At 35.8% G+C, this 26152-nt stretch overlaps 2 protein-coding genes across 9 annotated transcripts in view; one reads left to right on the top strand and one right to left on the bottom strand.

The window, feature by feature from the left end:
• Positions 1-26152, top strand: part of GFM2 (G elongation factor mitochondrial 2) — a 69369-nt gene that overhangs the window by 28404 nt on the left and 14813 nt on the right. For 5 of the 7 annotated variants that reach the window (XM_015590402.2, XM_006913141.3, XM_025047837.1 and 2 more), the window contains 6 exons: positions 3993-4069; positions 6101-6239; positions 9069-9248; positions 10803-10918; positions 14530-14712; positions 15317-15720. In XM_015590402.2, coding sequence (XP_015445888.1) covers positions 3993-4069; positions 6101-6239; positions 9069-9248; positions 10803-10918; positions 14530-14712; positions 15317-15445 — 824 coding nt within the window. In that variant the 3' untranslated portion in view covers positions 15446-15720. Of the gene's footprint in view, positions 1-3992; positions 4070-6100; positions 6240-9068; positions 9249-10802; positions 10919-14529; positions 14713-15316; positions 15721-26152 lie in introns of those variants that run through there. The other 2 variants (XM_025047836.1, XM_025047835.1) reach the window with 1 other exon arrangement.
• The window catches only part of HEXB (hexosaminidase subunit beta), a 24592-nt gene continuing 14233 nt past the window's right edge, over positions 15794-26152 (bottom strand). For both annotated transcript variants that reach the window (XM_006913142.2, XM_015590405.2), the window contains 9 exons: positions 24132-24233; positions 22108-22237; positions 20536-20713; positions 19885-19971; positions 18611-18683; positions 17679-17853; positions 16624-16714; positions 16362-16466; positions 15794-15976 (listed from right to left, as the gene is read on the bottom strand). In XM_006913142.2, the coding sequence (XP_006913204.1) occupies positions 15910-15976; positions 16362-16466; positions 16624-16714; positions 17679-17853; positions 18611-18683; positions 19885-19971; positions 20536-20713; positions 22108-22237; positions 24132-24233 (1008 nt within the window). In that variant the 3' untranslated portion in view covers positions 15794-15909. The remainder of the gene's footprint in view (positions 15977-16361; positions 16467-16623; positions 16715-17678; positions 17854-18610; positions 18684-19884; positions 19972-20535; positions 20714-22107; positions 22238-24131; positions 24234-26152) is intronic.

Raw genomic sequence — 26152 nt, 5'->3', positions numbered from 1 at the left:
TACAGCACAAACTCAAACTCTTTAGTATGGTATATAAAGCTCATGATTCCAGCTTCATTATTTCCAAATCCAGCTTCATCATTTCCGATTAGATTTGGTTAAATATAGCAGAAAATCCGGAAATAACAGTTGCTTTAATGACAAAAGTCTATTTCTGTCACCAAATATGCCTCGAGTTGGTAGCCCAGTGGTTAGAGGGTGGCCCCACAAGGTCATCAGGCACCCAGGCTCCAGTCTTCTGTCCTGCTTTTCCTATCCTTATTCATCTCACAATGGCTGCTGGAGCCTTGGGCATCACATTGGAGTTTCTGACAGCAGAAAAGGGGTAAGGGGGAGAAAGATGATGTGCCCCTTCTCTTTTTAAGATTTCTTATATGGCATTGGCCATCACTTAGCTATATGGCCACCCAGTTGTAAAGGAGTCTAGTAAATGCAGTCTTTTAGCCAGGCAGCAGCAGAATAGAGTGGAAGGCTATTACTAGCAGTCTCTGACACCAGCTTTCTTGCCTGGCCTTATTTCTTGAAACTTCCTCCTTTGTTCTGAATCTTCTTTTTTTCACCCAAACAAAAATAAAAACAATACTCATACCTGCACTGCCATAATAAAATAGTAGTGATTTCCTGAAGGTGCCATGCTCTTTTTGTATTGCCATTTCTTTCCCTTTGTTCTCTCTTGCATTGTGATGGCACCCCACAATTTGCTTGGAAAATGTTTACTCTTTCATTAGGTCTCAACTCAAGCATCACCTCTTTTTGAAGCCCTCACTGAATTCCTATATTAGGCTATGAAAGGACAAACCTTCCAGTTCTAGAGGTAGCGTTAATAAGCCATTTTTCTCCCCTTGAAACAAGTTGGACCCACAGATTATAGAAAAACAAAGAATCTTTATTGCTTCCCATATCTTTTTGAGTAGCTAGTGGGAAAGAGGGGAAGACTCCTAGCCAAGTAGCTTGAGGTTCAGTTCCTCACTTCTCAGCTGGAGTTCACATGAAAGAAATCTGAGTGTGGATATAAGACAGCCCACAAGTACCAAAGGAAGCTGGATTTTTTCTTGTCCAGTGGGTAAAGGAATGGCATTTAAATTAAAACAGGTGTAGCAGCTGTTTTCTTATTACCTTAAAATGCCCCGAGGCTAGTCTTGTCTCTGGAAAAGAATTGGGTGACGTGAATGTGGCTCGAAGTTGGGGAGTTGACCAAGCAAGTTATATCAAGGGTTGTCAGGCAATTAAGGGCTAGGGCTGCCCAAACAAAATAATCTGAGTTCTTTTAAATATATTTGAAAGTCACTTCATATTTCAAATTTAGTGTGGGAACCTAAATTCAAATTCCAGGATTGCATTAAGTTGCAGCAGCCAGTTTTAAATCTAAGGGCTCAATCTTTTAACTACTTTAGTAGAAAAAGTTTGGTGTCCAAGGAAAGTCTAATTAATGGGCATTAGCTTAGAAGTCCTGGCCCCAGAGAACAAGGGACTTCCTAGAATCTCCCTTACTCAGACTTCTTATAAGCAGATCTACGTATTCCTTTTTCTGTAATTCCATTGTAATTACCCGTGGTCCTATTACAGCACTTGACACCCTGTATTACAATGCTGTATGTGTTTGCATCCCAATAAACTCCTAAAGGATAGATTCTTTATAAATATTTTTGAATGAACTTGTTTATTTTACAATAAACTTACCGTCTTTTTAGTCTAAAAGCCACAGTATAATGAGGATTGTTACTTTGAGTATCTGTAGGTACTTAAAAATAAATTTATCTAAAACAGTGCCTCTTAACCTTGGATGTGCATATATATCTCTTGAGTTTCTTGTTAAATGCAGATTTTGATTCAGTCTGGAACCTGTGATTCTATATTTCTAACAGGCTCCAGGTGATGCTAATGTTATTGGTCCTTGGACTGAACTTTGGATTATCAGGAGTCTATTTCAGCACTGTTCAATAGAAATATAACATGATCCACATATGTAACTTAAAATTTTCTTACAGCCACATTTAAAAAGTTTAGCTGGCAAAAATTAATTTTACTGTGTTTTATTAAATATATAACATATAATAATGTATAAAAATATATAATATAAATACATAATACATAATATATGTTTATATATAAATATAAATATGTATATATTTAATATATTTAACCCAGTGTATCAAAAATATCTTTTCAACATGTAAGCAATATAAAAAATTGAGATATTTTACTTTCTTTTTTTCATATTAAATTTTTGAAACCTGGCAGTATTTTACACTTATAGCACATGTCAATTCAAACTAGTAATACCTACCACACATGGCTAGTGGCTACTATTTGAACAGTGGAGGTCTAAGAAGGCCTGGTTTATATACCTAAGAACAGCAGTTCCCAGCCTTTTTGGCACTAGGGACGGATGCTCCTACGAGAATCTAATGATCTGAAATGGAGCTGAGGCGGTGATGCTAGCGCTGGAGAGTGGCTGCAAATACAGATGAAGCTTCGCTCATTCGCCTGCTGCTCACCTACTGCTTTGTTGCCGGGTTCCTAACAGGCCACAGACTGGCCCTGGGGGTTGGGAACCCCTGCCTAAGAACACTTTAAATGTGTGACTGATAAGGTTGGTTCATTAATCCATTGCTCAGCTCGTTTCTTCAGTTATACTTTATGAATGTGGAATTTCTAACATCTTTTATAAAGAGAGAGGGCATACTTATCAGTTAATAGATTGTATTAAAGTTATCACTTTACATGACATATTTAATGCAAATAATATATTATTTCCTCTTTGATTATGGTAATTCATCATAGTGATCACATTAGCATCTCTTTATTAATGACATAATTTAGCTTCCTTTTGTCAGTTTCTCATTATTGCCTGTGTCCCTGAAGGCATTTTCCTTTTTCATTAGCTCTTTCATTGATCTATGCAAAAACATAATCAGATGATTTTCCTGACTCACTTAAAACCCTTCAGTGGCTTTTTGGGTAGTTAGAGACATTAGGGACAAGGGGAACAAAGGAATAGAGGCCCAGCATAGAGACTGCCCAAAAATCACCCCAGTGGAAGAATTCTGGGTACACACATGCGCACTAGACAAAGTTATGGCAGCCAAGTGGCAATCAAAATGATCTCACTTGCCAATCACCTAGGAATGCCTTTAGCACCACCCATCACGGCCCAAATATAAGGCAGACATTCCCGCTTCTGGGCCTTTTTTGCCCTTCTGGGCTCCCCTCCTTTTTGCCCTTCTGGATTATCTTTCTTTTTGGTGGCCTTTTGCGGCCTTTTTGCCCTTTTGTGGCCATATTGGCCCCTTTGTGTTGGTCACAGTGCTGGACCATGTACCTCCTTGGGGTATATATGCTTTGTCTTTCTCCATGTGCCTCCTTGGGGGCATTCTTTGTCTTTTTAAAACATATTTATAATAAAACTATTAAATCTCAAAGACCCATGATTCTTCACTGCATTATTTGAAGAAGAACCAAGGAAAAATGCTAACTACATGTCTGCACCATCTTTATCTCTCTCCCCACTACCATTGGGGCCACACCGAACTCCACTTGGCCCCGAGAGTGACAGCTTCCCAGTGCAAATCCAAACTCTTCACCATGGCCTGTTAGACCTTGCATGCATCTCCCTCCTCATCTGACATTACTCTTCCTTTTGCCCACCAACATCCAACTACACTGGCCTTGTTTTTCCGAAAGCAAACCATTTCTTACACAGCCATTTTCTCTGTGTGGAATTCTTTTTCTTCAGGATTTTGTTTACAATGTCATTCTTTTTTGTTTGTGTCTTTACCTAAATCATCCTGGAGAGGCCTTTCCAGATCACTCAATTGCAAGTAACCTCACATCACTATCATCTCGTTTTATTCTCTACAAAACATTTATGGCTGTTTGAAATTTCTTTTTTCAAAATTTGTTTGCTTTTTCCTCTGTTTTCCCCATTAGAATGTATGGTACATTATCTAAAAAATGAAAAGTAAAGGTAACAGATACCATTTATCCCCTAGATTTGGATCATGCGTTGAAATGCCTTCAGCGTGAAGATCCCAGTTTGAAAGTGAGGCTAGATCCTGACTCTGGACAAGTAGGTATATTATTGCTTAATCCCAGACATTTTTCAATAATTCGTGTGTGTGCATGCGCATGTACGTGCATGCACATACATGTAAAACATGGATTGGTCTGTGCCCCTGAAAAAAAAATACTTTCTTTTGGTTCTCTCATAATTTTCTTCTTATGTTGATTGTCAAGCTAAATAGACAAATTCTCCTTAATTTCTCAAAATAATCATACTTCACTTATATAAACCACTCTCCAACATTTCAACTTTCCAGAAAATAGCCTTTTGTGAAATTTTCAAATGAGGTTCAACCCTAAGACAAAGCCCTGAGCCTCTTATGCTAAAGCTTGTAGAAGCAGCATACTAAAGGGAGAATGCAAAGGTGCTTTTAATGACAGTGGTACAGATGAAATGGGTGAGAATTGATAGATTACAACCTAATCATGTGGGAGGAAATAGAGTTCTAAAGTAGGTACAGAACTGGGATGTATATTATAGCACACAGGAAAAGAACAGAAGTTCATTCTGCATCTTCTTTTTAGGAAAGCAGAGTAAAGTTTACATAAAATTTTAGAAGAAGTTTCTTTAAAAGATTATAAATTTGTCTTTTAAAAGGATAAACTGGTTTCATTCATCTGAAAAATATAGGGTACTCTATTTTCCCAATTGTCAGCTAAATGAGTAGTAATATAGTTTAATTGATCCTGAATGCTACAACAGCAGTTAAAACAAACTTTTTATTTAAAAAAAAAAAACTTTTATTTAAAAAATGCCAATATATTTTTTTAAATAGCAAATAACACACAGGTGTTCACAGTAAAGAAAGTTTCCCTTACTGTCTCTCAGTCCTATTCTATGCAGGTCACCACTGTGAAAACTTGGTGACTGTCCTTTCACACTTTTTCTAACATCCACTTTTCTGCTGTGCTATAGTTTATAATAAGTATAGCAATCATATACCAGGTAATTCTTTTTTTGTTCCTTACAATTATAGTTTTATTACAGCAAAAGTTTTATTACATACAAATTAGAACCAGCCAAAGGAAGAGCCACATAGGGCAAAGTCTGGGACAGATCCAAATGAGAAGCTCTGTTCATCCTCAGGGATGTGTTACCCTCCTAGTAGGGTATTGCCAACCATGGAGGCTCACCTGGGCCTTTGTTTTCCAGTTTTTATTGGGGCTCAATCACATACTGCCTTTGCGGTTGACCTTTAGTCTCCAGAACCTCCCATAGTTTTGGGTTGATCTTTACTCTCCAGATTGGAACTAATGTGGTTATTCTAAAGCCCTCATCATAAATCATACGGTTATACTATCTGGTGGACAAAGCCTTTGGACAAGCAAAGACACATAATCAGAGCATCTTGGGACCTAAATATAATTTCCCAGGTGCTGAGAACAAGGGCCAGATCTCTCATTGGGTAAATTCTTCCCAGATGGCATGTGAATAAGATAGAGCAAATAGGGATTCCTCGCACTATTCCTTCTTCAGGAATAACCATTGTTGCTTAAAAAAAAAAAAAAAAAAAAAACATATCTGGAAGTTTTGACTGCTCACAAAACTGTAAGGTCCCCAGGATGCTTGGGAAATACCCAGGTGGTTGGGAATGTTTGGGATAAAGATTATTTCTACCTTTCATAAGATATTGCTCTCATCCACATGTTTCCAGACAGTTGCCTACATCTTCATTAAGAGAATTTCTCTTTTCTTAAAGGCACAACCCAGAAGTTGCCAGCATCAATTAGATTCATGTTCCACCGCCCAAAACTTAGCTATGTGGTTGGAAAGTGTAGTCCTGGCTAGATGCCACTTTCCCAGCTGATAATTCAATTAGCATGGAAGAAGGAGAAAATGGCCTAGTAATTCACTTTTCATTGATTTATTATTCCAATTAGAAAAGTTAAAAACTTTGATGGAGCCAAAAAAAAATTGCAAAAAAAAAAACCAGTTTCTAATTAATGAAAAGTAACATATATTGGTGTCATAACTTGATGTAGTATTTTGTAATAAATATAATTTTTATTTTCTTTCATTTCTTCCTTTTTTAACCAGACTGTCCTATGTGGTATGGGGGAGTTGCATATTGAAATTATTCATGACCGAATCAAGAGGGAATATGGACTGGAAACCTATCTAGGGCCTCTCCAGGTGGCATACCGAGAGACCATCCTGAATTCAGTTTGTGCCTCAGGTAAAAAATAAAACATTTAGAATTTGCTGTTTTTATTTATCTTTCTCCAGGATCTGTTTACTGAATCTCTTAGTATAGTTGCATAAAGCATGGTTCACAGTCACTAGTTTCCTCCATCAGTAGGAACAGGTTTTTGGTGTGTGTTTTCTTGTTTTTTAGGATTTTTGTTGTTATTTTAAACATAGCCCTATTCCATTACCACTCATATCTACTGGACAAGCCACTCATCAAGCAAATGTGCTTTTTAGTGGTCATGGGATAGAATAAGCCATTGAAGATGGCTGAACCCAGTTCTCACTACCAGAATGAGTATATGAATTTGAGGTTGATATGTTATTTTTACTTTATAAAGTGAGTGGAAAATAATTTCCACTAATTAATAAATATGGTAATCTTATACCGATGGTATTCTTGAGAAAGTACAGTTTTTATATTTCTGTTCCAGAATGTAAGGATTCATGATGGATAGTTTTAATTTTGTTGCCTTAAGCAAAAGAACATGACATTATTACTATTTCCCCCAAGGCAAAAACAGGTTTGTTAAAAAAAATATAGAGAAAAGATGTTTAGGATAACCAGGTCTTTTAAGCAACTCAGCAATTTGTATAAAGGCCAGGTAGCTACTGTTCATTGAAACTTGAAAAATTAAACAAATAAATATAGAAGCAAATGACTTGAGGATTCCTATTTCTGGACTTCATCTCTGGGAAAACTAAAAATGCTGTAACATCTTTTATGTTAATGTCTGAGCTGTTTGGAATGTAATGGAAATTTCTAGAGGCCAAAAAGGAACCTGGAGCAGGAATCTCAGAAAATAAGTTAGCACCAAAGTCACTAAGCTATTCTGGAAGAATCTGCAGTCATTTCTAACCTAGTGCTTGAGGGCCACCTCTCATGGAAATAATTAACTAGGAAAGTTTTCTTCGTAAAAGAAGTGATAATTTGTAACCAGAGGCTCTGACAGGGTTTTCAGCCTAAATTCATAGAATCATTGTGACCTGAAAAACTCCAAGCCAAGAATTTAATGCAGTATCTCCCTTGAAACACGGAATATAAAGAAAACAAATGCTAATCAATGCCCCCCAAACAAAAACAAAACCCTTAAAACTTTATGAAAGGCATACCTTAAAATTTTGGGGAAAAAATATGGAATGGTCTTACTAATCAGGATAGGGTTGGACTTATATATCACCAGAAATTAAAACTGTGAAGTAAGATTGCTAAATTTGATGTTATTAAAATTAAGAATTTGTTTATTAGAATATACTATAAAAAAAGCAGACATACTAAAAGCCAAGAGAAGATATTTGTATCACATAAACTGACAAAAGATAAGTACTGAGAATATATAAAGAACTTACAGATCAGTAAAAACATGACAAACAAGTAGAAAAGTGAGCAAAAAAGATTGAACAGATATTTCACAAAAGAGGATACCCAAAAGGCCCATGAACATATTAAAAGATGCTTAATCTTGGTAATGATTAAGATTATGCCAGTTAAAAGTGCAAGATACCATTATACACTAACAAAATTGGGAAGAATTAAAATCTGACAATGCCAAGTGTTAGTGAGATGTTAAGCATTGGAAACTTATGAAAACAACCACTGCGAATACATTTAGGCTACTTTCTTGTGAAGCTGACCATGCACAGACCTTACTGCTCAGCACTTCCATTCCTAGGTATGTGCTGTAGAGAAACTCTCATATATGTGCATTGAGAGAGATAAGGATCTTCATAATAGCATTGTAATTAAAAAAAAAAAAAAACTAAATAGAAAAGTTAGCCCAAATATTTGTGGACAGCAAAATGAATGAATAAATAAATTGTACCATGGTCATACAATGGAATACTATATAGCAGTGAAAAAGAATATATCAACATGCATCAGCCCATGTGACCCACAAATGTGTAGCCAAAACAAGTTACAGAATACATACAATATGATAACATTCAAAATGAAGCAGAAGTAAACTATATTGTTTGGGGATACAAGCATATGTGATACAGCTCTAAAGAAAATCATAGTAATTATTAAACATGATATCATGGTAGTGGTTGCTTCAGGTTTCTAGGTTACTGGTAATGTTCTGTTTCTTTAGTAATTTTAGGTTTCCTAAATGTTCATTTTATTTTTAGCTTATGCATATATTTGTAAGTATAAAATGTTTTATAATATAAAAGTTAGCTTGAAAAGGAATTATGAAGAGGAATTGTAGACTATAATTCTTATTTTTGAATTTGGGCCATGAGTCACGGCATTAAATACAGCATAGTTTTGTTTTAGTAAAATATTGCAGATTGGTGACAGCTGTTAGTTATTAGCTAATGAGAGATACTATTTTCAGTTTTACAAAAAGATTTCACTAGCTTTTTGGAAAGCATAAACATTAAAGGAATATATTATTACTGGAAGAATATATGAAATTTAGTAGTTTGTGGGTTTTCAGGGTTAAAATCCTTTTTTATTAGATGACCTTTTCTACTCTAAATGTTTTACTTTTAAACACAACTTTTTAATTAAATGAATTTCAGTCACATAAGAAGTTTCAAAAGTTTGAGTGTAATCTTCATATCAAAATTAACACTGAAGCAATATTAATAGGTTATTCAGAGCATTTTTTAACATTGATAAACATGGAAGCAGATGTTTTCTCGGTAGAATTACTTTGACATTTTTATACCATATTTAGTACCATTGTTAATATTTTCTCTCACTTTTTCTTCTATGAGACTTTGAACCTATTGATTGTAATTTTGCAAGTTGTGGCACTTTACCACCTTTCCAGAACAAATCTCTGAAGTACCATATTCAATTTGTTTACAGATACCTTAGATAGAACTTTAGGAGACAAACGGCATCTCGTGACTGTAGAACTGGAAGCAAAGCCAATTGAAACATCCTCTGTTATGCCAGTTATTGAGTATGCTGAAGGTGTTAGTGAAGACATTTTGAAGGCCTCCCAAGAGGCCATTGAAAATGGAATTCACAGTGCATGCCTCCAAGGTAAGGTACTCAGATAAGAGTAAGCATGAGTATCACATACTCAATCATTGACTCACTCCTAATATTATAGATTATTTTAGTCTTTTTTTCTAACTTTGGTAGAGTTTTCTCCCTATCTCTTCCCATTATGTGTATGTTATACCTTTTAAAATTGTCCCACAGTCCTTGGATATTCTGTTTTTTTCCAGTCTTCTGTTCACTCTGCTTTTCAATTTTGGAGGTTTCTACTGATAAATAACTCTGAGACTCTTTCCTTAGCTATGTCCAGTCTATTTATAAGCCTATCAGAGGCACTCTTATTTCTGTTACAGTGTTTTTGATTTCTAGCATTTCTTTTTAGTTCTTTCTTAGGACTTCTACCTATGTTTTCATTGCCCATCCATTCCTGCATACTGTCTACTTTATGTTAGAGCCTTTAGCATATAGTTGTTTTACATTCTCAGTCTGATCATTCCAGCATCTCTGCTATGTCTGGTTCTGATGCTTGTTCTGTCTATTCAACTTGTGCTTTTTGCCTTTTAATATGCCATGTAATTTTTTTCTTGAAAGCCAGACATGATGTACTGGGTAAAAGGAACTGCTATAAACAGGCCCTTAGTAATGTGGTGGTGAGGTGTCAGGGGCAGAGAAGTGTTATGTTAATAGTCCTAGGATTAAGTCTCAGCCTTCTAGTGAGCCTGTGCCTCTTGACTGAACTGCACAAGTGCTTCTGTTTTCTCACTCCCTTCCCCTTTAGGCAGGACAGGATGGCTAGAGTGGACTGGATAGAGTACTGCCCCCAAGTCAGGCAGGCTCTGGTGATGATAGGGTTAGGCCCTGGTTAATTATTGTCCCCTGAGGACAGGCTTTGTTAAAAACAGAGTGCTCTGAAGTACAGTCTTCGATCTGAAGCTGATTGAATCTGCGATGCAAAACCAATGGATACAAAGGGCCAACTCTCAGTTTTGGGGGAGTCGAAAGTTATTCTCAGATTTTCATCTGTTTTGTTTCTTTAACCCCCTGCGTTGTTCAAGGGTCAGCTGTATTTCAGAATGTTTCCTTATCCCCTTCCCCTGCTGAAAGCACAGGGAGACAGTTCTCTGATATTTACTGTGAGAAGAAACTGCTTGAGCTCCTGGAGGTAAATCCCACAAAATTGTGCCCCTTGTGCTCCTCCACCCCCTTTCCCCAATGACTAGGTACCCCTGGGTACCCAGACTTGTCTACACTAAACTTCTAACAACTTACCAGTTATAGTTCAGGTTTTCCTACGATGGTACTTGTTCCTGGGGTGTTTTCTGCTAGTAACTGTTTCAGGAAGCTGTGACTCCCTATATTTACCTCGCTAGCTTGGGGGGCAGTAATTTTCCGTGTGTCCTCCCCTCTCTTACAGATCCAAGAAGAGCTGATTTTTTTAGTCTGTTCTGCTTTTTACTTTTTATGAGGACAGAGTGATAACTTCCAAGCTCCTTACATGTGGAACTGGAAACCAAAAATCCTCTCCCTATTTCTTTACAAGTCTCAGTTACTCCTCACTGTATATTGAGTGTTAATACAATTTTTCTCCCTTGCTAGGACCATTGCTTGGATCCCCAATTCAAGATGTGGCAATTACTTTACATTCACTGATAATTCATCCTGGTACCTCCTCAACTATGATTTCTGCCTGTGTCTCAAGATGCGTACAAAAGGTATAGAAGTATCCTAATCCTTTTTGCTTTAAGGTGACTCTCCTGAGAGTAGTGATCACTGATCTGCAGACAGCTGTGCTTGTAGTGCCTGACCTTGTATCTTTGCTTCCTGAGTCTTACGGTCAAAAAGAACTTTTACCATGGAAAATCTTTGATTCCTTTATCACCAGGGTTTTATCTGAAAGAAGATCTAAGAAATTACTGTTTAACATAGATAGCTATGAAAATCCTCTGATTTTGGCAAATAAGCAAGGTTTCTTATGTGGCAACTACTTTCCCCATCCCAGACATGCCATTAGAAACCAGCTTGGTAGGTTTGAATGGAGGACATTTCTAGAGTCAGCTTGGCCCAAGATATACTATAATCTAAAGGACCCCGAGGATCTACTATTGGTTCTAATTTTGGCATTCATGTTTATTCAACTAATATTACTTTAGTCAAGAATTGCTGAATAACAGATTCAAGATAAGCATCTAACTTCACAGAGAATCAAGCAATCTGGTCTTCTTGGCATGGTTTCCTGGGGTATGTCCTTGAGTGTCTTGTCCCAGTACCTACCAGAGCTGGTTTAACCCCCAGGGCCTTAGTGTTCTGACTGATGATTCTGTGCATTTCTCTCAGTGTGAGAATGCTCTAGTTTTGTAGGTGACTGATTTTGCATTAAAACACTTGCTTTTATAACCATCTTCTAATATTTTGCACTGTGAGACCTGATTTTCTATAGTCCTATTTGAATCCATAATTATAAAATTATCTTAAATACCCTAAGCCCCTGACTTAAGAAGGCTGATCTATCTCTTACTTATGAGTTCAGATTCATACTTCTTAAAGTTTTTTGATTTAAAAAAACTATACTTTCAAAAAATAAAATTTAGTTTGCCTAAACATGTAGCTAAAAATATCGTTTGTTGTCATGATTAAATTGTTGAAAACGTTTATCTTCCAGTAATTTAAAAAATTTCCCCTGAAGTTGGTCTTAATTTGAAATAACAGTAAATCTGTAACTATTCTTGGGTTGGTTAGCCTTTTTATTAAGATCATACTAGAGAATAAGAATTAACATTATGGGGGGCTTACATTTAATCTTTAGTTTTAATTCATTACTTTAAGTGAAATACTCCTAATGGAAGTACTCCAGCCTTTGTTAAGCTTCATCTAGTAGGAAAGCGCCTTCTTTTTTGCTCATGAGAAGTTAATGATGCTTCATATATTTGAGCCTTCCATGTTGTGCTTAACAGTGACTAGGCACTGAGATGGATATACAGGATGGATACATTTTTCTTAACCTTAAGGACCTTATGATTTTGAAGGGAATTAAATATTCCCAAATAGCCAAAATATTAGGTAGAATAAACTGAGTAGCATAAAAACTGAGAAGCAAGGAATTGGGCAGGATTCTTGAGAAGAAGTTAATATTTGAGCTTTGATGATTTGAAGAATTGGGGCATGGTGGGGAGCATTCTAGACAGGAAGAATTAAAGAGTTCTTTTAACTATAGGTATCAGATGAAGGCAGAGGCGTAGTGAAAAATAATGTGGGAAAAATTAAATAAAGGCAGACTGTAGAGAAACCTTAGAAAGTACATTCAGGAGTTAGATTTGTTTTGAGAACAGTGTTTTCAAAGAGGGCAGTGTAATCATTAGAGTAGGGAAGAGCTAGTCTAGGATAGGGGATGGACTGGGTCTGAACTGGGACGATAGGCATGGGAGTGGAATAGAAATGGAAATCTTATAACTTACGTGGGGAAAATGAAGTCAAAGATGCATCTAGGTGAACTGAACACTAGTGATACCATCAACAGAAATAGGAAAGCAGATAAGAGTGTTTGGGAAAGGAAATGATGAACTCAGTTTGGGGCATTGGGTTGCTGTAAGATCTTCAGACACTATCCCAAAGCAGGCCAATGGAGTACAAGGCTGGAGCACTCAGAGACTGTGGGCTGGGTGGAGTTTAAAGGTTTTGAAGAACCTACGTAGAAGATGTCTTTGAGGCTCTGCAATTAGGCAGTATTGCCAAGATAAAGACTGAAGAGAAAACAGGACTAAAGAGAGATCCATGAGCATAGTATATCCTATTTAAGATACACAGAATTCAGTCCTTTCCTTGGTTGTAGCATTTTTCCTCTTAATTTTTACCTTTTCTGTCATTTTGTTCTAAAAGATATGAAATGGCACAAAGCTTTTGGTAAGAACTGCAAAAATGCAGAGAATATAGTTGTTTGCTGTCGGCTGTCATTTTTAGTAACATTTTCATTCTAGGACTGTTAGACACATTTTTTACAGTTGTCATTTCAGTCGATAGATTTTAAAGGTTTATTAGCTATGAAGAACTGAGAGATTGTGTTTTACTATGTATGTGTGCTGTATATTTTGGAATTTCTGTGATAGGGGTCCCCGACCCTTGGGCCACATAGCAGGAGGTGAGCAGTGGGCGAGTGAACAAAGCTTCATCTGTATTTGCAGCCGCTCCCCAGTGCTAGCATCACTGCCTCAGCTCCACTTCAGATCATGCGGCATTATAGATTCTCATAGGAGTACCAGTCCCTGGTGCCAAAAAGATTGGTGACTGCTGTTCTATGATTAAATGAATATACTATTGGTTTTACTAATTTGGCCATGACTGAGGGTAAGGGGACTGGAGAGAAAGGAGGAGGTGATATATTGGGGACAGAAAGGTTAGAGACTGAGAACCATTATTTGACAGTGTAGGTGATGATAACGCCCCCTCTAAGGCCTTAGTGATAATGAAGAGTAGAAGGGTCGGAGCAGAAAGAAAGACGATCAGTCAAATCCAAGTAAAACTGAGGGTACATTCATGAGCCAAACTCATGAATTTATAGGAAGTAGGCTTAGAATTTATAGGAAGTTGTTTTGTTACTTTTGAACTCTGGCAGGCTAGAGACATAAATCAGACTCACCTTGTGGTGTCTGCACATTCCATGCAAAACCCACTTACCAATTTGTCTGATGTAATGATACTATTAAAGATGGTGTCTGACTGGTGGCCCCAGTGTTTTCTTTATATTATTGCTACTTCCAGTTTTCTTACACTTCCTACTTGCTCTATGCTATTTTAGCTTTTTTCATTTTCCATGTTCTTTATGTGCTTGATCTTGGCCTTTGAAATCTAAAATTCTGAACAGATAATCTATTTTAAATAGAGAATGCGTTTCTATTACCTACCCGTTAAATTTCTTTTTTTTTTTTAAGCTCTCCCCTTCATTTTCCTCCTTGATTGCCTTGACATGTTCCATGGACTGTAACTATAGGCATCAGGAAGAAAACAGGACATTTGAATAAGTTTTTGATTGAAAATCTTATTTCCTTTCACTGTATCACTGTCATATTCACAGGGGATCTATGTAATCTGGCCTTCCCAAGCACCCGCTTGCAACATCCCATACAAGAGATCTATGATGTATTGCCATGCATGTACAAGTAAATATTGAAGTTTTTGACTTCTCATAAAATGTTATCTGTATAGTTAAAGTAGGCTTTTGTATTTTTTGTCAGAGCTCTAGCGTTAAGAGTATGGGCAGTATTAATTTTTTATGAATTTAACAGAAATTTGATTTCCAAGTTAGGGAAGAGAAATTAACATTCTTTTTTAGGTTCTGAAGAAAGCGGATAAGCAAGTTTTAGAGCCACTGATGAATCTCGAGGTTACAGTGACTAGAGATTACCTCAGCCCTGTCCTGGCAGATCTGGCACAAAGAAGAGGAAATATCCAGGAAATCCAGACTCGTCAGGACAACAGAGTTGTTATTGGATTTGTTCCCTTAGCAGAAATTATGGTAGGTACTTTGTGACTGAAAAGTCTTATTCTTTTTTAAATACAGGGAATATATATGCTGAGCAAAAATAGACCATTGGTAACACCTGAGAGAACCATCAGGACTTCGATTTAGAGGATGCCTGTTAAATTTCAGCCAAAGTAACTGTTAGGACTTTGGATTTAAATTGTGGGGGAAATCCAGGGGATTACAGCAGCTTGGGGGGTTGTTTCCAGTCCTTGAAAAAGGTTGAGGTGTACTGTACCAAAATGCAGTACCAGCCTACCATTTTTTCTCTTCCAAGCACTTATCCTACTAGTCCAATTGCTAGTTTTCAGGCAAGTGTCATTCTCCCTACCAGTCTCTTCTGCTCTAGCATAAGCACCTGAGTGCCGGCAGAGTCATCTTTCCAAATGCAGGGACCAGGGAATATATCTGAAGCATATGCATACTGTTGTTTTCTGTCCTCCACAATATTTCTGAGAAGAATGACTAAATGAGCTCTTTGAAGAAATGATATGGTTAAGTTACATAATCACCTTTCCTGGTAATAGTCAAAAGATAAGTAGCAGGAAGAGAAACTTGAGGCTTCAATTTGTTAACTGACTTCAGTTATTTTGATTAGGGTTATTCAACTGTGCTTCGAACACTAACATCAGGTTCAGCTACTTTTGCTGTGGAACTATCTCATTATCAAGCCATGAACCCTCAAGACCAAAGCACACTGCTCAACCGGAGAAGTGGCTTGACCTAAGTGCTTCAGGTCCTTGGAGAGAAAGGAGTACCTGTCTACTTTTTCAGTAAGAACAGTTTTTATTGCTTTATTTATTGGACAAATACTGTTGCAATACATTCGAAGAACTGGATAAAAGATGTAACTTTAAACTGACAGTGGCACTGGAGCTGCCCTTTCTATAATGAGAAATGTGCTTTGATGTTGAAAGTTAATGTACCTGAACTATATGTGTAGAGATGACGTTATTACTGTCAGTAAAGACTCCACCCTTTGGAATATATTAAGTGATATCACCAAGTTTGTATTTTTTAAGCTTCTCTCACAAGAAAGCTGCCAGTCTTCCATATGTAATGTATAAGACAGAAGTTCAACCAATACAAAGCTATAGTTTATTCAAAAACAATGTACCAAATTTTAATTTGCATGATTTCAAAACCAAGTTGATGGATTGCAGTGGGCTTTTTTCTCCTCCAAGTTTTGGCTCATTTTAACATTTTGTTCTCATGGTCACAATATCCAGTAAAAAGAGGTTCTGCAGCTATTTTACGTCTGTAGAACAGATAAAGTATGAAAAAGAGATGTTTTAGAATGCTGTAATTCATCTCCATCTTAAACAACTTAGTAGCTTAAATTAGAATCACTAAACAGCATTAATTATTGAAAAAGATTGTTAAAGTGATTCAAGATAGAGGTCTAAGTTATACCAAAATTTAACTTATCTATAAAAGTTGTCAATCTAAATATATCTTATTTGGGTATTATTCTCTTACCTTCAAGAAATAGTTCCTAATTTCTCCTAATTAAATCACTACTTCTTACGTGACATAAATTTGTTTATAGCAAAAAAAAAACAAAACCCCAAGAAGTTAGATAACAATAACTTTAAAAATCACCCTGGACTTAATAGCATCCTAGCTTGAAAAAGATTTCTTACCTGACCATTCTGCAGCGGTGAATTTTTAGTCTTTCGTAGGCATTATCTATATTTCTGATCTCTTTCTGACTCCATAGTCTCTCACCAACAGCACTTGCCCGAGGCCTAAAATTTAAACCACATGTCCTCCAAAGCAGTTTAATGTTTTCTTAAATTAAGTATCTAAATCATATGCTTGGGGAAATTCCTAATGCTCTCCCACTTGGATGGAGAAGGAAAACTAAGGCACCTTAATTCAAATTTTATCACTTAAATTCCATACCATAGTCTTGGAGTGAGGTTAGTTGCATCCACATATTCTCCCCATAGACAAGCTTCTCCACCCATGACAAGTTGTTGCTGTTCCTGAGAACCTACATTAAAATCATTGAATTGATATATAAGTAGGTGCAGCTTAAGGCTTATATCCAGAAGCAATAATGACTTCTTCTATCTTTATCCTGGGACAGCATTTCTCTCTTATAGTCAGCAGGACCTTGGTAATGGCACAAAAAAAGGTGGCAAACTTTATTCCCACCTCTGAACCTGTAGTTCACATGTCAACTAATGTAGTGGGTCAGTGTTAAGATACTATTTTATATTGGTTTTATGCAAACTGATTTGGACACCAGAAACATTATTTTCCCCTGGCTGTCTATGAATAATGTGCCAGGGAATATAAGTTGGAACACTAGTGACCACCACTCCTACCTTTAATATTTATCTCTTGATATTAAAAGAGATGAAGTACCTAATACTTTTTACAGTACTTATGACTTTCTCAGAAAATGCTTTCTAAATAGTTATGTCAACTCCTAATAGACCTATAGCTTTGAAACTTTTATTAAACAGAAATTTTATATTTAACTGTGGTATATAAAACTAGGCAGAGTAGAACTGTTCTAAACAAAGAATGTCGGAGAGCCCGAAGCCCCACCACTCAGACATCCCTGCTCACTACCTGCCTCCCCCAGAGATGCCTCTTCCTCGGAACCCTATGACTACACTGCCTGAAATCCACTAAACCAGATTATCGCCTTGCTTAGAGAAGGCAGTTCAGAAGAGATGCAAGGTAAATGCAGACATCTTTAAGATAGAGAGAGTAACAAGAAATGGAGAGAAAATCTAAGGGAATCTACTTTTGAAGTTGTTTTATTTAGGTAAGGATTTGGTTTCTTTCACAAAGTTCAAAAATGATACTGAGGCCTTTTTAAGTAAACACAAATAAAATCAAGGATCAAACATAAAAGGAGGATAATAGTAGGTAATATCTAAGTAAGGATTTCCTGGTGGGAGGATAGGGAAGAACATCAAGGTAATGATGGTTGCTTCACTTACCACCAAAATCAAGAGGTTCCACGGTATAGTAGGTTATCCAATCTTGTCCATAACTGATCAAGTCTAAGTACCAAGGAGCAGAAAGGATTACAGGGAATCCAGCTGCTGTGATTACGCGTAGTTTTTGAACATATGTTTCCTGTTGCCATATTTGAACTACAGTGCCTTGTTGAAGCTATTAAAGTTAAAAATTGCAATATATAATATTAGGTCTAGCAAATACAGCAGATGAAATTAAAAGTCTAAGACGTATAACTAGAAAAAGAACTTTAAGATCCTTGAAAAAGCTTATATGTCTTCTTTCCCCTTCCCTCTCAAAGTTAGTGCCGGATGCTATTCCTTATAAGACTTAGAAGTTTCTTTGAACTGCAGGTTGGATGTTTAACGTTTACCTATTTATGACAAATATAAGTGTAACGAACCAAGGCTTTAGTCTCATTTCTGCCACACTCTTTTACTCACTTCGAAACTATAGGGATGTCACCAACCCTTCTGGAAAGGTAATACTGGACTTGCAAATTCTCAGTTGCCCCAAAGCAAAATAAAGAATTCTGTGTTAGATGCCGTTTAAAATAAAAAGTGTACGTTGACAATTTTACTTAAGAATAAGTCTTGATTGCTATTAAGGTAGTTATATCTGTTTGTTCTGCCCTTTCCTGAAAAAAAGGGACTTTCTTCAAAGTATTCAGTTTGTGATTAATAATGAGATGGCAGAGAGGAGGGGAGGGAAGAGAAAGAGGCACTAAAGAATATAAGTAAATGGAAGAAAAGAAAAAAAAAATACCATTAACACTGGCCTCAGTCTACAGCTATTGCCTACAAAAGTTTAAGTCGAAAGGAATTAATTTCCCCATAACATCGGGAACACTTCATTAGGGTTCTTTCTATCCATGTTAGTTATCAAAATCAAATGCAGTCTTTACACATCTCACCTTCTCTGCATTATCAAAAACCTCTTGCCAGACTATGGATCCTTTCTTTGAGGCTGAAATAATATCCAAAAGCCTACCATTGAAAAAAAATAAGTTATTTTAGATCGTAAGCTTAATATGTTTAAAGCATACACATTTTCTACCAAGGACTGCAGTGTTGAGAGCTGTCTTTCAATATAGCACAGAATTATAGCTGAACCTTCTTTCTAGGACATGGCTCAGAAGCTGTCACAGCAGAGGGGTTTAATAGTCATTCACTGAGTGAATAACCTAAGCATGCCCCCAATAGTTGCAACTCATAGGGGAGTGGACAAACAGCAATATCTGGTAATTTCTTAAGTATCTTAGAATAAAAGAAACTATAATCTAGCCTGTAATGTCACCTAAATAACATTAAACAATTGCTGATAATCAGTCTACAAATATTTCCTGATATTTAGACAATGCCAAGTGCTCTGCAGGATAAAAAATTAGACTGTCTCACATAAAAAGCTTAATAGAAAAGGCTGGAATCTGGGCTTGCCCACTGTAGGAGTTGGCAAACTGTAGCCTGCAGTCTGTTTTTGTATGGCTCATGAGCTGAGACTTGTTTGTATATCTGTAAAGCATTACTTAAAAAATAGGAATACACAACCAGATGTGGCCCAAAAACCTAAAACGTTTACTAGCTAGCCCTTTACAGAAAAAGTTAACTGATCACTAGTATAGAATAGCACCGTCCAGTAGAACTTCTGCAATGATAGAAATGTTCTGTATATGCCCTTTCTAATATGGGAGCCACTAACCTCAGCCAGCTACTGAACACTTGAAATATGGCTAATGTGACCAAGGAACTGAATTTTTAATTTTCTTCTATTAATTTAAATATAAACAGCCACATGTGACTATGGCTACCATATTGGACAAAGCAGGTAGCAAGTAAAAGAAATGCTCCTGGAGTTGACAAAGGGAATGAATTACAGGGGCTGGATGATGATGAAGACTTTGCAGGGTAGCCAGGGCCTTGAGCTGAGTCCCTAGAACATGTGACTGCTGTCCTATATTTCAACAGTTATTGCAAAAGGCTTAGATTCACCATGTTACTGATTTGAAGAAAGCAGTGGATATCGCTTCCTTTGATTTCTCATCTGCACTGTTACACAAAGTATGCAACATCTACACTTTGGCAAGGGATAGAGAGCAAATGAAAAACTAACACAGTACTAGTAATAGCTAAAACTTTTACAAAATACATTAATGAAATAAAAACACAAGTAGGCTTTCAAGTAACTTACTTTCGAATATAGAAAGATTCTAGTTTAGTAAAATTACTGCCAAAGCCTTTCTGCTTCATGAAATACTTTATATCTGGATTGGATCGCCTTAAAAAAAAAAAATTAAAATTTTATTACAAGTTTGATATGCCCAATATATTTAAAGCAGCCTATATCCTTAACATCATTTGTGCCTATTTAGAACTATTAAAGTTTGTAGAGAGTAAAATAAGCCTAAAAACTTAATTATGAGTTATCTTAGTTTACCATTGCAAATAGTTTTTTCCAGAAGCCGATTTCTTGTAAAAATAACTTTCCCTCCCTCCCGCCTCTCCCTCCATGTAAGGCTATTTGCAAAGAGGATTTTTATTTGAAAAATCTCCTCCATTTAATTATGGCCCTCTTTCACTAAAGCTGTTCTCATTCACTATAGTCTTTTTTTTTTAATCTCTATTTTCTTCTGCATCTTGATTCTCCTTCCTAAAGCTTTTACTTTCTCATACCACCAAATGTACATTCTACAAAAATCCGTCATTAGGAATTGTGTTGCCAAGTTAAAACCATGCAAGCAGAGAAATTACCCCAAATCTTCCCTTTTTACTTGGAGACCTTTAAACTTACTTCAAATGCAATGGTTAAAAAAAAAGTAAGCGTTTTAAAGAATTGTCATACCAACAAGTAAAGTCCACTTCATCTCCTCCTAAATGAATGAATTGATCAGGAAATACCATGCTAATTTCTTTGAAAAATTTAGACAGGAAGCTGTAAGTTGTATTCACAATAGGGTTTATAGGTCCAAAAGTCCCAGACTGATGTGTATAGTAACATGGAGTCAGGAGGTCTTTCTGACCTGGAAGAAACATGAAATTCGCTTCTTACTAAAGTATTTTAATCACAAAATCATGGCTTTGCACATAATGACACTACTTTATTTTGTTGAAGCTGTAAGATATTATACATAAAAAGATAAGCATGTTTACTAAGAGTTACTGTGGGAATTTCTTCCAAATAAAATGAGGGAGGATTGTTTCCTGAATCCTACCCCTGTACCTCTTTCTCCTTCCATCAGCCTGAGATTTTATCCACTTCAAATATTATCTTGACTGTTAATGACTCCCAAACATTCAACTCACCCTAACCGTTTTTCTTGAGCTTCAACCCATATTTCAAATTCCTTGCTGAATACAATTAGATATCTTAGCTGCACTTCAAATGCAATCTAACAAAAACCAAATTCTCTGTACTCTAAGCTCCTTCTGTAGCTTCTCTTGATTCCTTGTTTTTCTTTTGTATTCTGGTAAGTGTACCACCATCCTTTAGTCTATAACTCTTTCCTTTCCTCCCAAAGTCAATCAGTTGCCAAGTCCTATGGCTTATATTTCCAAAATGTCTTTGTTCTGTACATTATTTCCCATTTCTGTTATTACCATTCTGGTCTAGAATTTCAACCTCTTTCCCCTTTCCATCTGTCATTTTCACATAGGTTTTCTTGACATTGGGCTCTATCATGTCACTCTTCTGCTCTAGCTTTCATTGGTTTCCTTGTGTCCTCATGAAGCCCACATTCTTCACTGAAGGCCCTCTACATTGTACTTTTCCAGACTTATTTCCCACTCCGTGTCTTCCCTAATGTTTACTGAACAATTATAAATGGTAGGTGCTGTGCTACGTGCTTTACATTCATTACTTAATCCTCCAAAAAAATTAAATGATAGCTACTGCTAACATCCCCATTTTAGAAGTGGGGAAACTAAGGATGAGTTCTGTAACTTGCCCAAGGTCACTCCATTTATAAATGGCAGAAGATTCAAACCCAGGCAGTCTGGCTCCAGAGCCAGCCCTTAACCACTGTATGGAGCCTCCTACTCTGCCGCACTGTACTCCAGCTATTATTTAGACTTTCCTCATGTTATTTCCTCTATTAGAAATATGAACATAATTCTTTGTTCTCTCAAAAGGATTTTAAGTATTACATCATCCATGAAGCCGTTTCTTGAATTCACTTATGTTCTACTTGTCGTAATCATTTTTTGCTTTCCTTTATTCCTTGTTTTTATACTTCAGGCAGTGCTAGACACAGTGACTTGCTCACATTAGACACATAATAGTTATTGAATTATACCTGTTAACAGTGCTGCCCTTTATGTAAATCACAATTAAGAACAAAATAAGCAAACACCAAGTCATAAAATAAGAGGTGCAGGACCTCAGATGGTCACTATCTGTGACTCATAAAACACTTACCTTTTCCCCAAGACTGTGTGTGTCCAGGGGTATCAAACTCTGGTATGACTCGAATCCCTCGTAATCGGGCATATTCAATCACCGTACGGACATTGTTTGGTGTATAAACATGAGAAAAAGAATAGCTTCCCTGTAAACACCACACTTATTAATATCAAATTATACAAAATGGATTTGGTCCTGAAAACTGTTAACAGTTCTGTTTGTACTTTGATATCTCATAGCTGATTTTTTCCATTATCACAATGTATTAAATAGTCCCATGTGATGCTGGATGACGCATTTAAATTATATGTTTACTGTATCTTATCAATAAGCTCTTGGCACACTTTTGGTTAATTCCAGAGTTACTGATAAAAAACCATCTATCTCTGCCAGCCCCTCTTGTTTCAGAAACATTTACCATCATGTTTCAGCCTCATGTAACCATACAACAAAAGAGAAATAAAACGTTTGACTCCAAAGTGTTGAAACTTCTGAAAACTGAACTACATAGCTCTTGTTGGTTTTAGAATCAAAATTCATACATTATTACAAAGCATAACAATTGTCTTTCAGTCATTTTAATTACTATCCACTTTAAAAATTCTATCAGAGACACTCTGATAAGTGACTATATACATATATTTTTTAAGGTTACCCTCAGACCTTTATAGGTCACTTGAAAAATTAGAACTCAGTATTGGTTGTAACTAAAGATATAAGGTCCATTAAAGATGTTACTATAGCACATTTCTCAAGGTATAAATATAATATATAAATATATATAATATATAAATGCTCAACTCCCAAAAGTAGTCTTGCCCCACCCCCAAATCAAATTTGTATCTAGTCATGATTAGCTCTAATTACCAATTTATAGTACATACACAGAACAGAAGAACATGTTAATTGACACCACAGAAATGCAATTAGCAAAACCCAGACTGAGAAACTGCAGGACAAATGACATAACTTCTTCAACAAAATAACAAATTATAAGGAAAAAAAAAGAGATGGGCAGGGGTGGGCACCTATAGATCAAAAGAATTAAAAGACATATGAACTGACCACAATATATTGACTTTATTTGCATCTCAATGCAAATTAAAAAAAAAAAACGCTTTCGGGAAACTTGAGTAATGATTGGTTATCTGTATTTTTGTTAATTTTTTAGCTGTGATAATGTTTTATGTTTTTTTTAAACAAGACTTTTTACAAATAATTTCTGGGATTTGCTTCAAAGTAATGGTTCTATAAGATTGGCCATTTATTGACTATTGAAGCTGGGTGATAAGGACATGGGAATTCATTAAATTCTACTTCTGTGCATGTTTAACATTTTCCATAATAAAAAGGAGAGCAAAAGCAAACAAAAAGAGTGCTGCTAGCATTTCAGCCTATACTACATCGTAACATTGGAGAAAGCTTTGGAATTGCGACCAGAGGATGAAATTTTGAGTCCTGGCTTTGCCCGTGCCTACCTGCAGCTTTGGACGAGGCATATAATTTCTCCGGATGTCAGCTACTATCTTTGTATTATAGGGGGATTAAAGTAGATGATATTGAGGCTCACTCCCAGCTCCACTGGTCTATAATTCAATCAATTTGAACACTTCTGCAGCTGCCATTATTTTCTAAGGAGCCCTTGTTTCTAAAATTCCTTCATGTAGTTTTTCAGAGAGAAAAACAGCCTTTACAGAAGTCAAAATAATTCTGTTTAAAATGAATATACAGTTGGACTACCTGATAATTACTTAAATTTACATAAATCATGAATATTTCAGGTCTCCTGCATTCATTAAGTTTTTAAAATTTTATTTATATAGCCCCTAGAGACTGTTTACATTTATAACATAATTATAAAAACAGGAGTTTTATTGCTCTAAAGTGCTAAGCCAGAGCCTATTAAAAAACATTTAAAAACACAAATATCTAACTTTTACACTTTAATTATATCCATAAGAAGAAACATTTAAGCTGCAAACTTCTAATGAAGCTACCAAAAATGCTGTAGACAGACTACAATAACATGAATTACTCACTTTATTGCTCAACTCCGGAAAAGTGATGCTCTGATATGGGAAAGACTGGTCATCAACTATGTGCCAGTGGAGAACATTAAACTTATTAAAAGCCATGGCATCCTGCAAGCAAACATGTTAAAATATTAAATACCACAGATATAATACACAATCCATTTACATAGCTACATTTGGGATTGTTTCCAACGTGACTGCTTTTTTTTGAAAAGAAAGAATGTAGAAAAAAATATGAATTCTTTGTCTTATACACTTTGCATGGCATGTCACTTTTTGAAAAGCCTATATAGAATTTGTATTCTAAATAGTGAGTTATAACTTAGCTCTATGGGAAGAGAGCAAGCTTATAGATTCCTAGTAAATATCTGGGAATACTTACTGAATGGAAAATAGTTCTTGGCTGCTACTGGTTACTGAGGAAAAAGGGGCATTCATTAAAATGGCTCGTAATTCCCACAGTTCTGAGATTTGAGTGCCAACTCTTTTAGAAATGAAAGAAATATCGTACAAATGCAGTACAATTCCATTCAAAACTCCCATAAGTTTTGGGGGAAACTAACATTGATTTTAAGTTTATTCTGGAGGAATTAACAATATTTATATAAAATATAAGCAGACTATTTGAAAAAGATAAAAAATAATGGGGGAGATTTGCCCTATCAGATAATCAAAACTTAAATCCTCCCTGTTCCTTCATCAAGGCTGAAGGGATTTGCTGATGCATTTAAGAAATAGCTTACACACAAGGGAACTGCAAAGAAGTAAATATATTGAGGATTTGCATTGTCAGAGAAGGGAGTTCTTCATGGTTTTAATAAAGATCAGGGGATGGCAAACTTTTTACATAAAGCACTAGGTAGTAAATATTTTGGTTTTGTGAGCCATACAGTTTCTGTCATTTTAAACTGTTGATTCTGTACTTGCCCAAGAAGATAGATTGGTAAATAGGACAGGCTGAGAGTTCAGAAACCAACTTGTGTATTTATAGAATTTAGTATTTGCTATTCATGGTATTAATTGAAAGCAGTAGGGTAAGTTATAGATTGCTCAAAAATGATGTCAAGTCTACAGGCTAACCATTCAGAAAAAAAATCAATCACCTACGTACACTAAAATAAATTCTAACAATCAAGAATAGGAAAATATATAATATTAAAAAAAATTTGAGAGGCTATTTTTATATTTATACCCTTTGTTTGAGGCCTTTGTTAGCATACATCCCAAGGTCAAAAACAATAAAAGACGAAATCGAAAGATAATCATAAAAAATTTAAAACTTCTACAGGCAAAAGACACTATACTATAAACATAGTAAATTTAGAAAACATCACAACAATATATGATAGATAAGTGTATAACATAAATACAAGCAAATATAAAAGTATCACAACATCTACAAATAAAACATTAAAGAGCTTTTAAATCAACAAAGAATTAATAAGATATAGATGAAAAGATAGGCATTGAAAAAGTTTGCAATATAAAAAAATACGAATAGCTAATAAAGTCTCATATCCACTAAAAATCAAAGAAGTGCAAATTAAAACAAAGGATACACTTTATCACCAAATTAGCAAAGAATATAGCAAAGGTATGCCCCCCCGACTGCTGGCCAAGCATACACTGGTATGACCTCTAGAAGGCAATCTGACAGTATGTACTAAAAGTGAAAATGTACCAAAAGATAAAATATACACAGCTTTAAGCCCAGAGATTCACTTCTAAGAATTTATCCTCAGGAAATAATCCTGACAATCATACAAATATAAGAATGCTCCCTTGGCAGTACTTTTTGTGATAATATTAGCCTAGATGTCCATAAGTGGGAGACTGGTTAAATACGTATCATGGTTTATATAAAAATGGAATGTTGAAATGTTTACAAAGATAATATAGACCTTATATAATAGTCTCATTAAAAAAGTCTGTAATAGTTTTTTTAAGATCACACAAGTGCAATCCTATTTAAGTTTAAAAAAGTGATGTTATGATAATATATTCATTTTTCCCCCCATCCCTGACCA

The sequence above is a fragment of the Pteropus alecto genome, unplaced genomic scaffold, assembly GCF_000325575.1.
Source record: "Pteropus alecto unplaced genomic scaffold, ASM32557v1 scaffold20, whole genome shotgun sequence".
Taxonomy (NCBI): Eukaryota; Metazoa; Chordata; class Mammalia; order Chiroptera; family Pteropodidae; genus Pteropus; species Pteropus alecto.
Note: the sequence above shows the minus strand (reverse complement) of the source record. Positions and strands in the feature narration are given on the sequence as shown.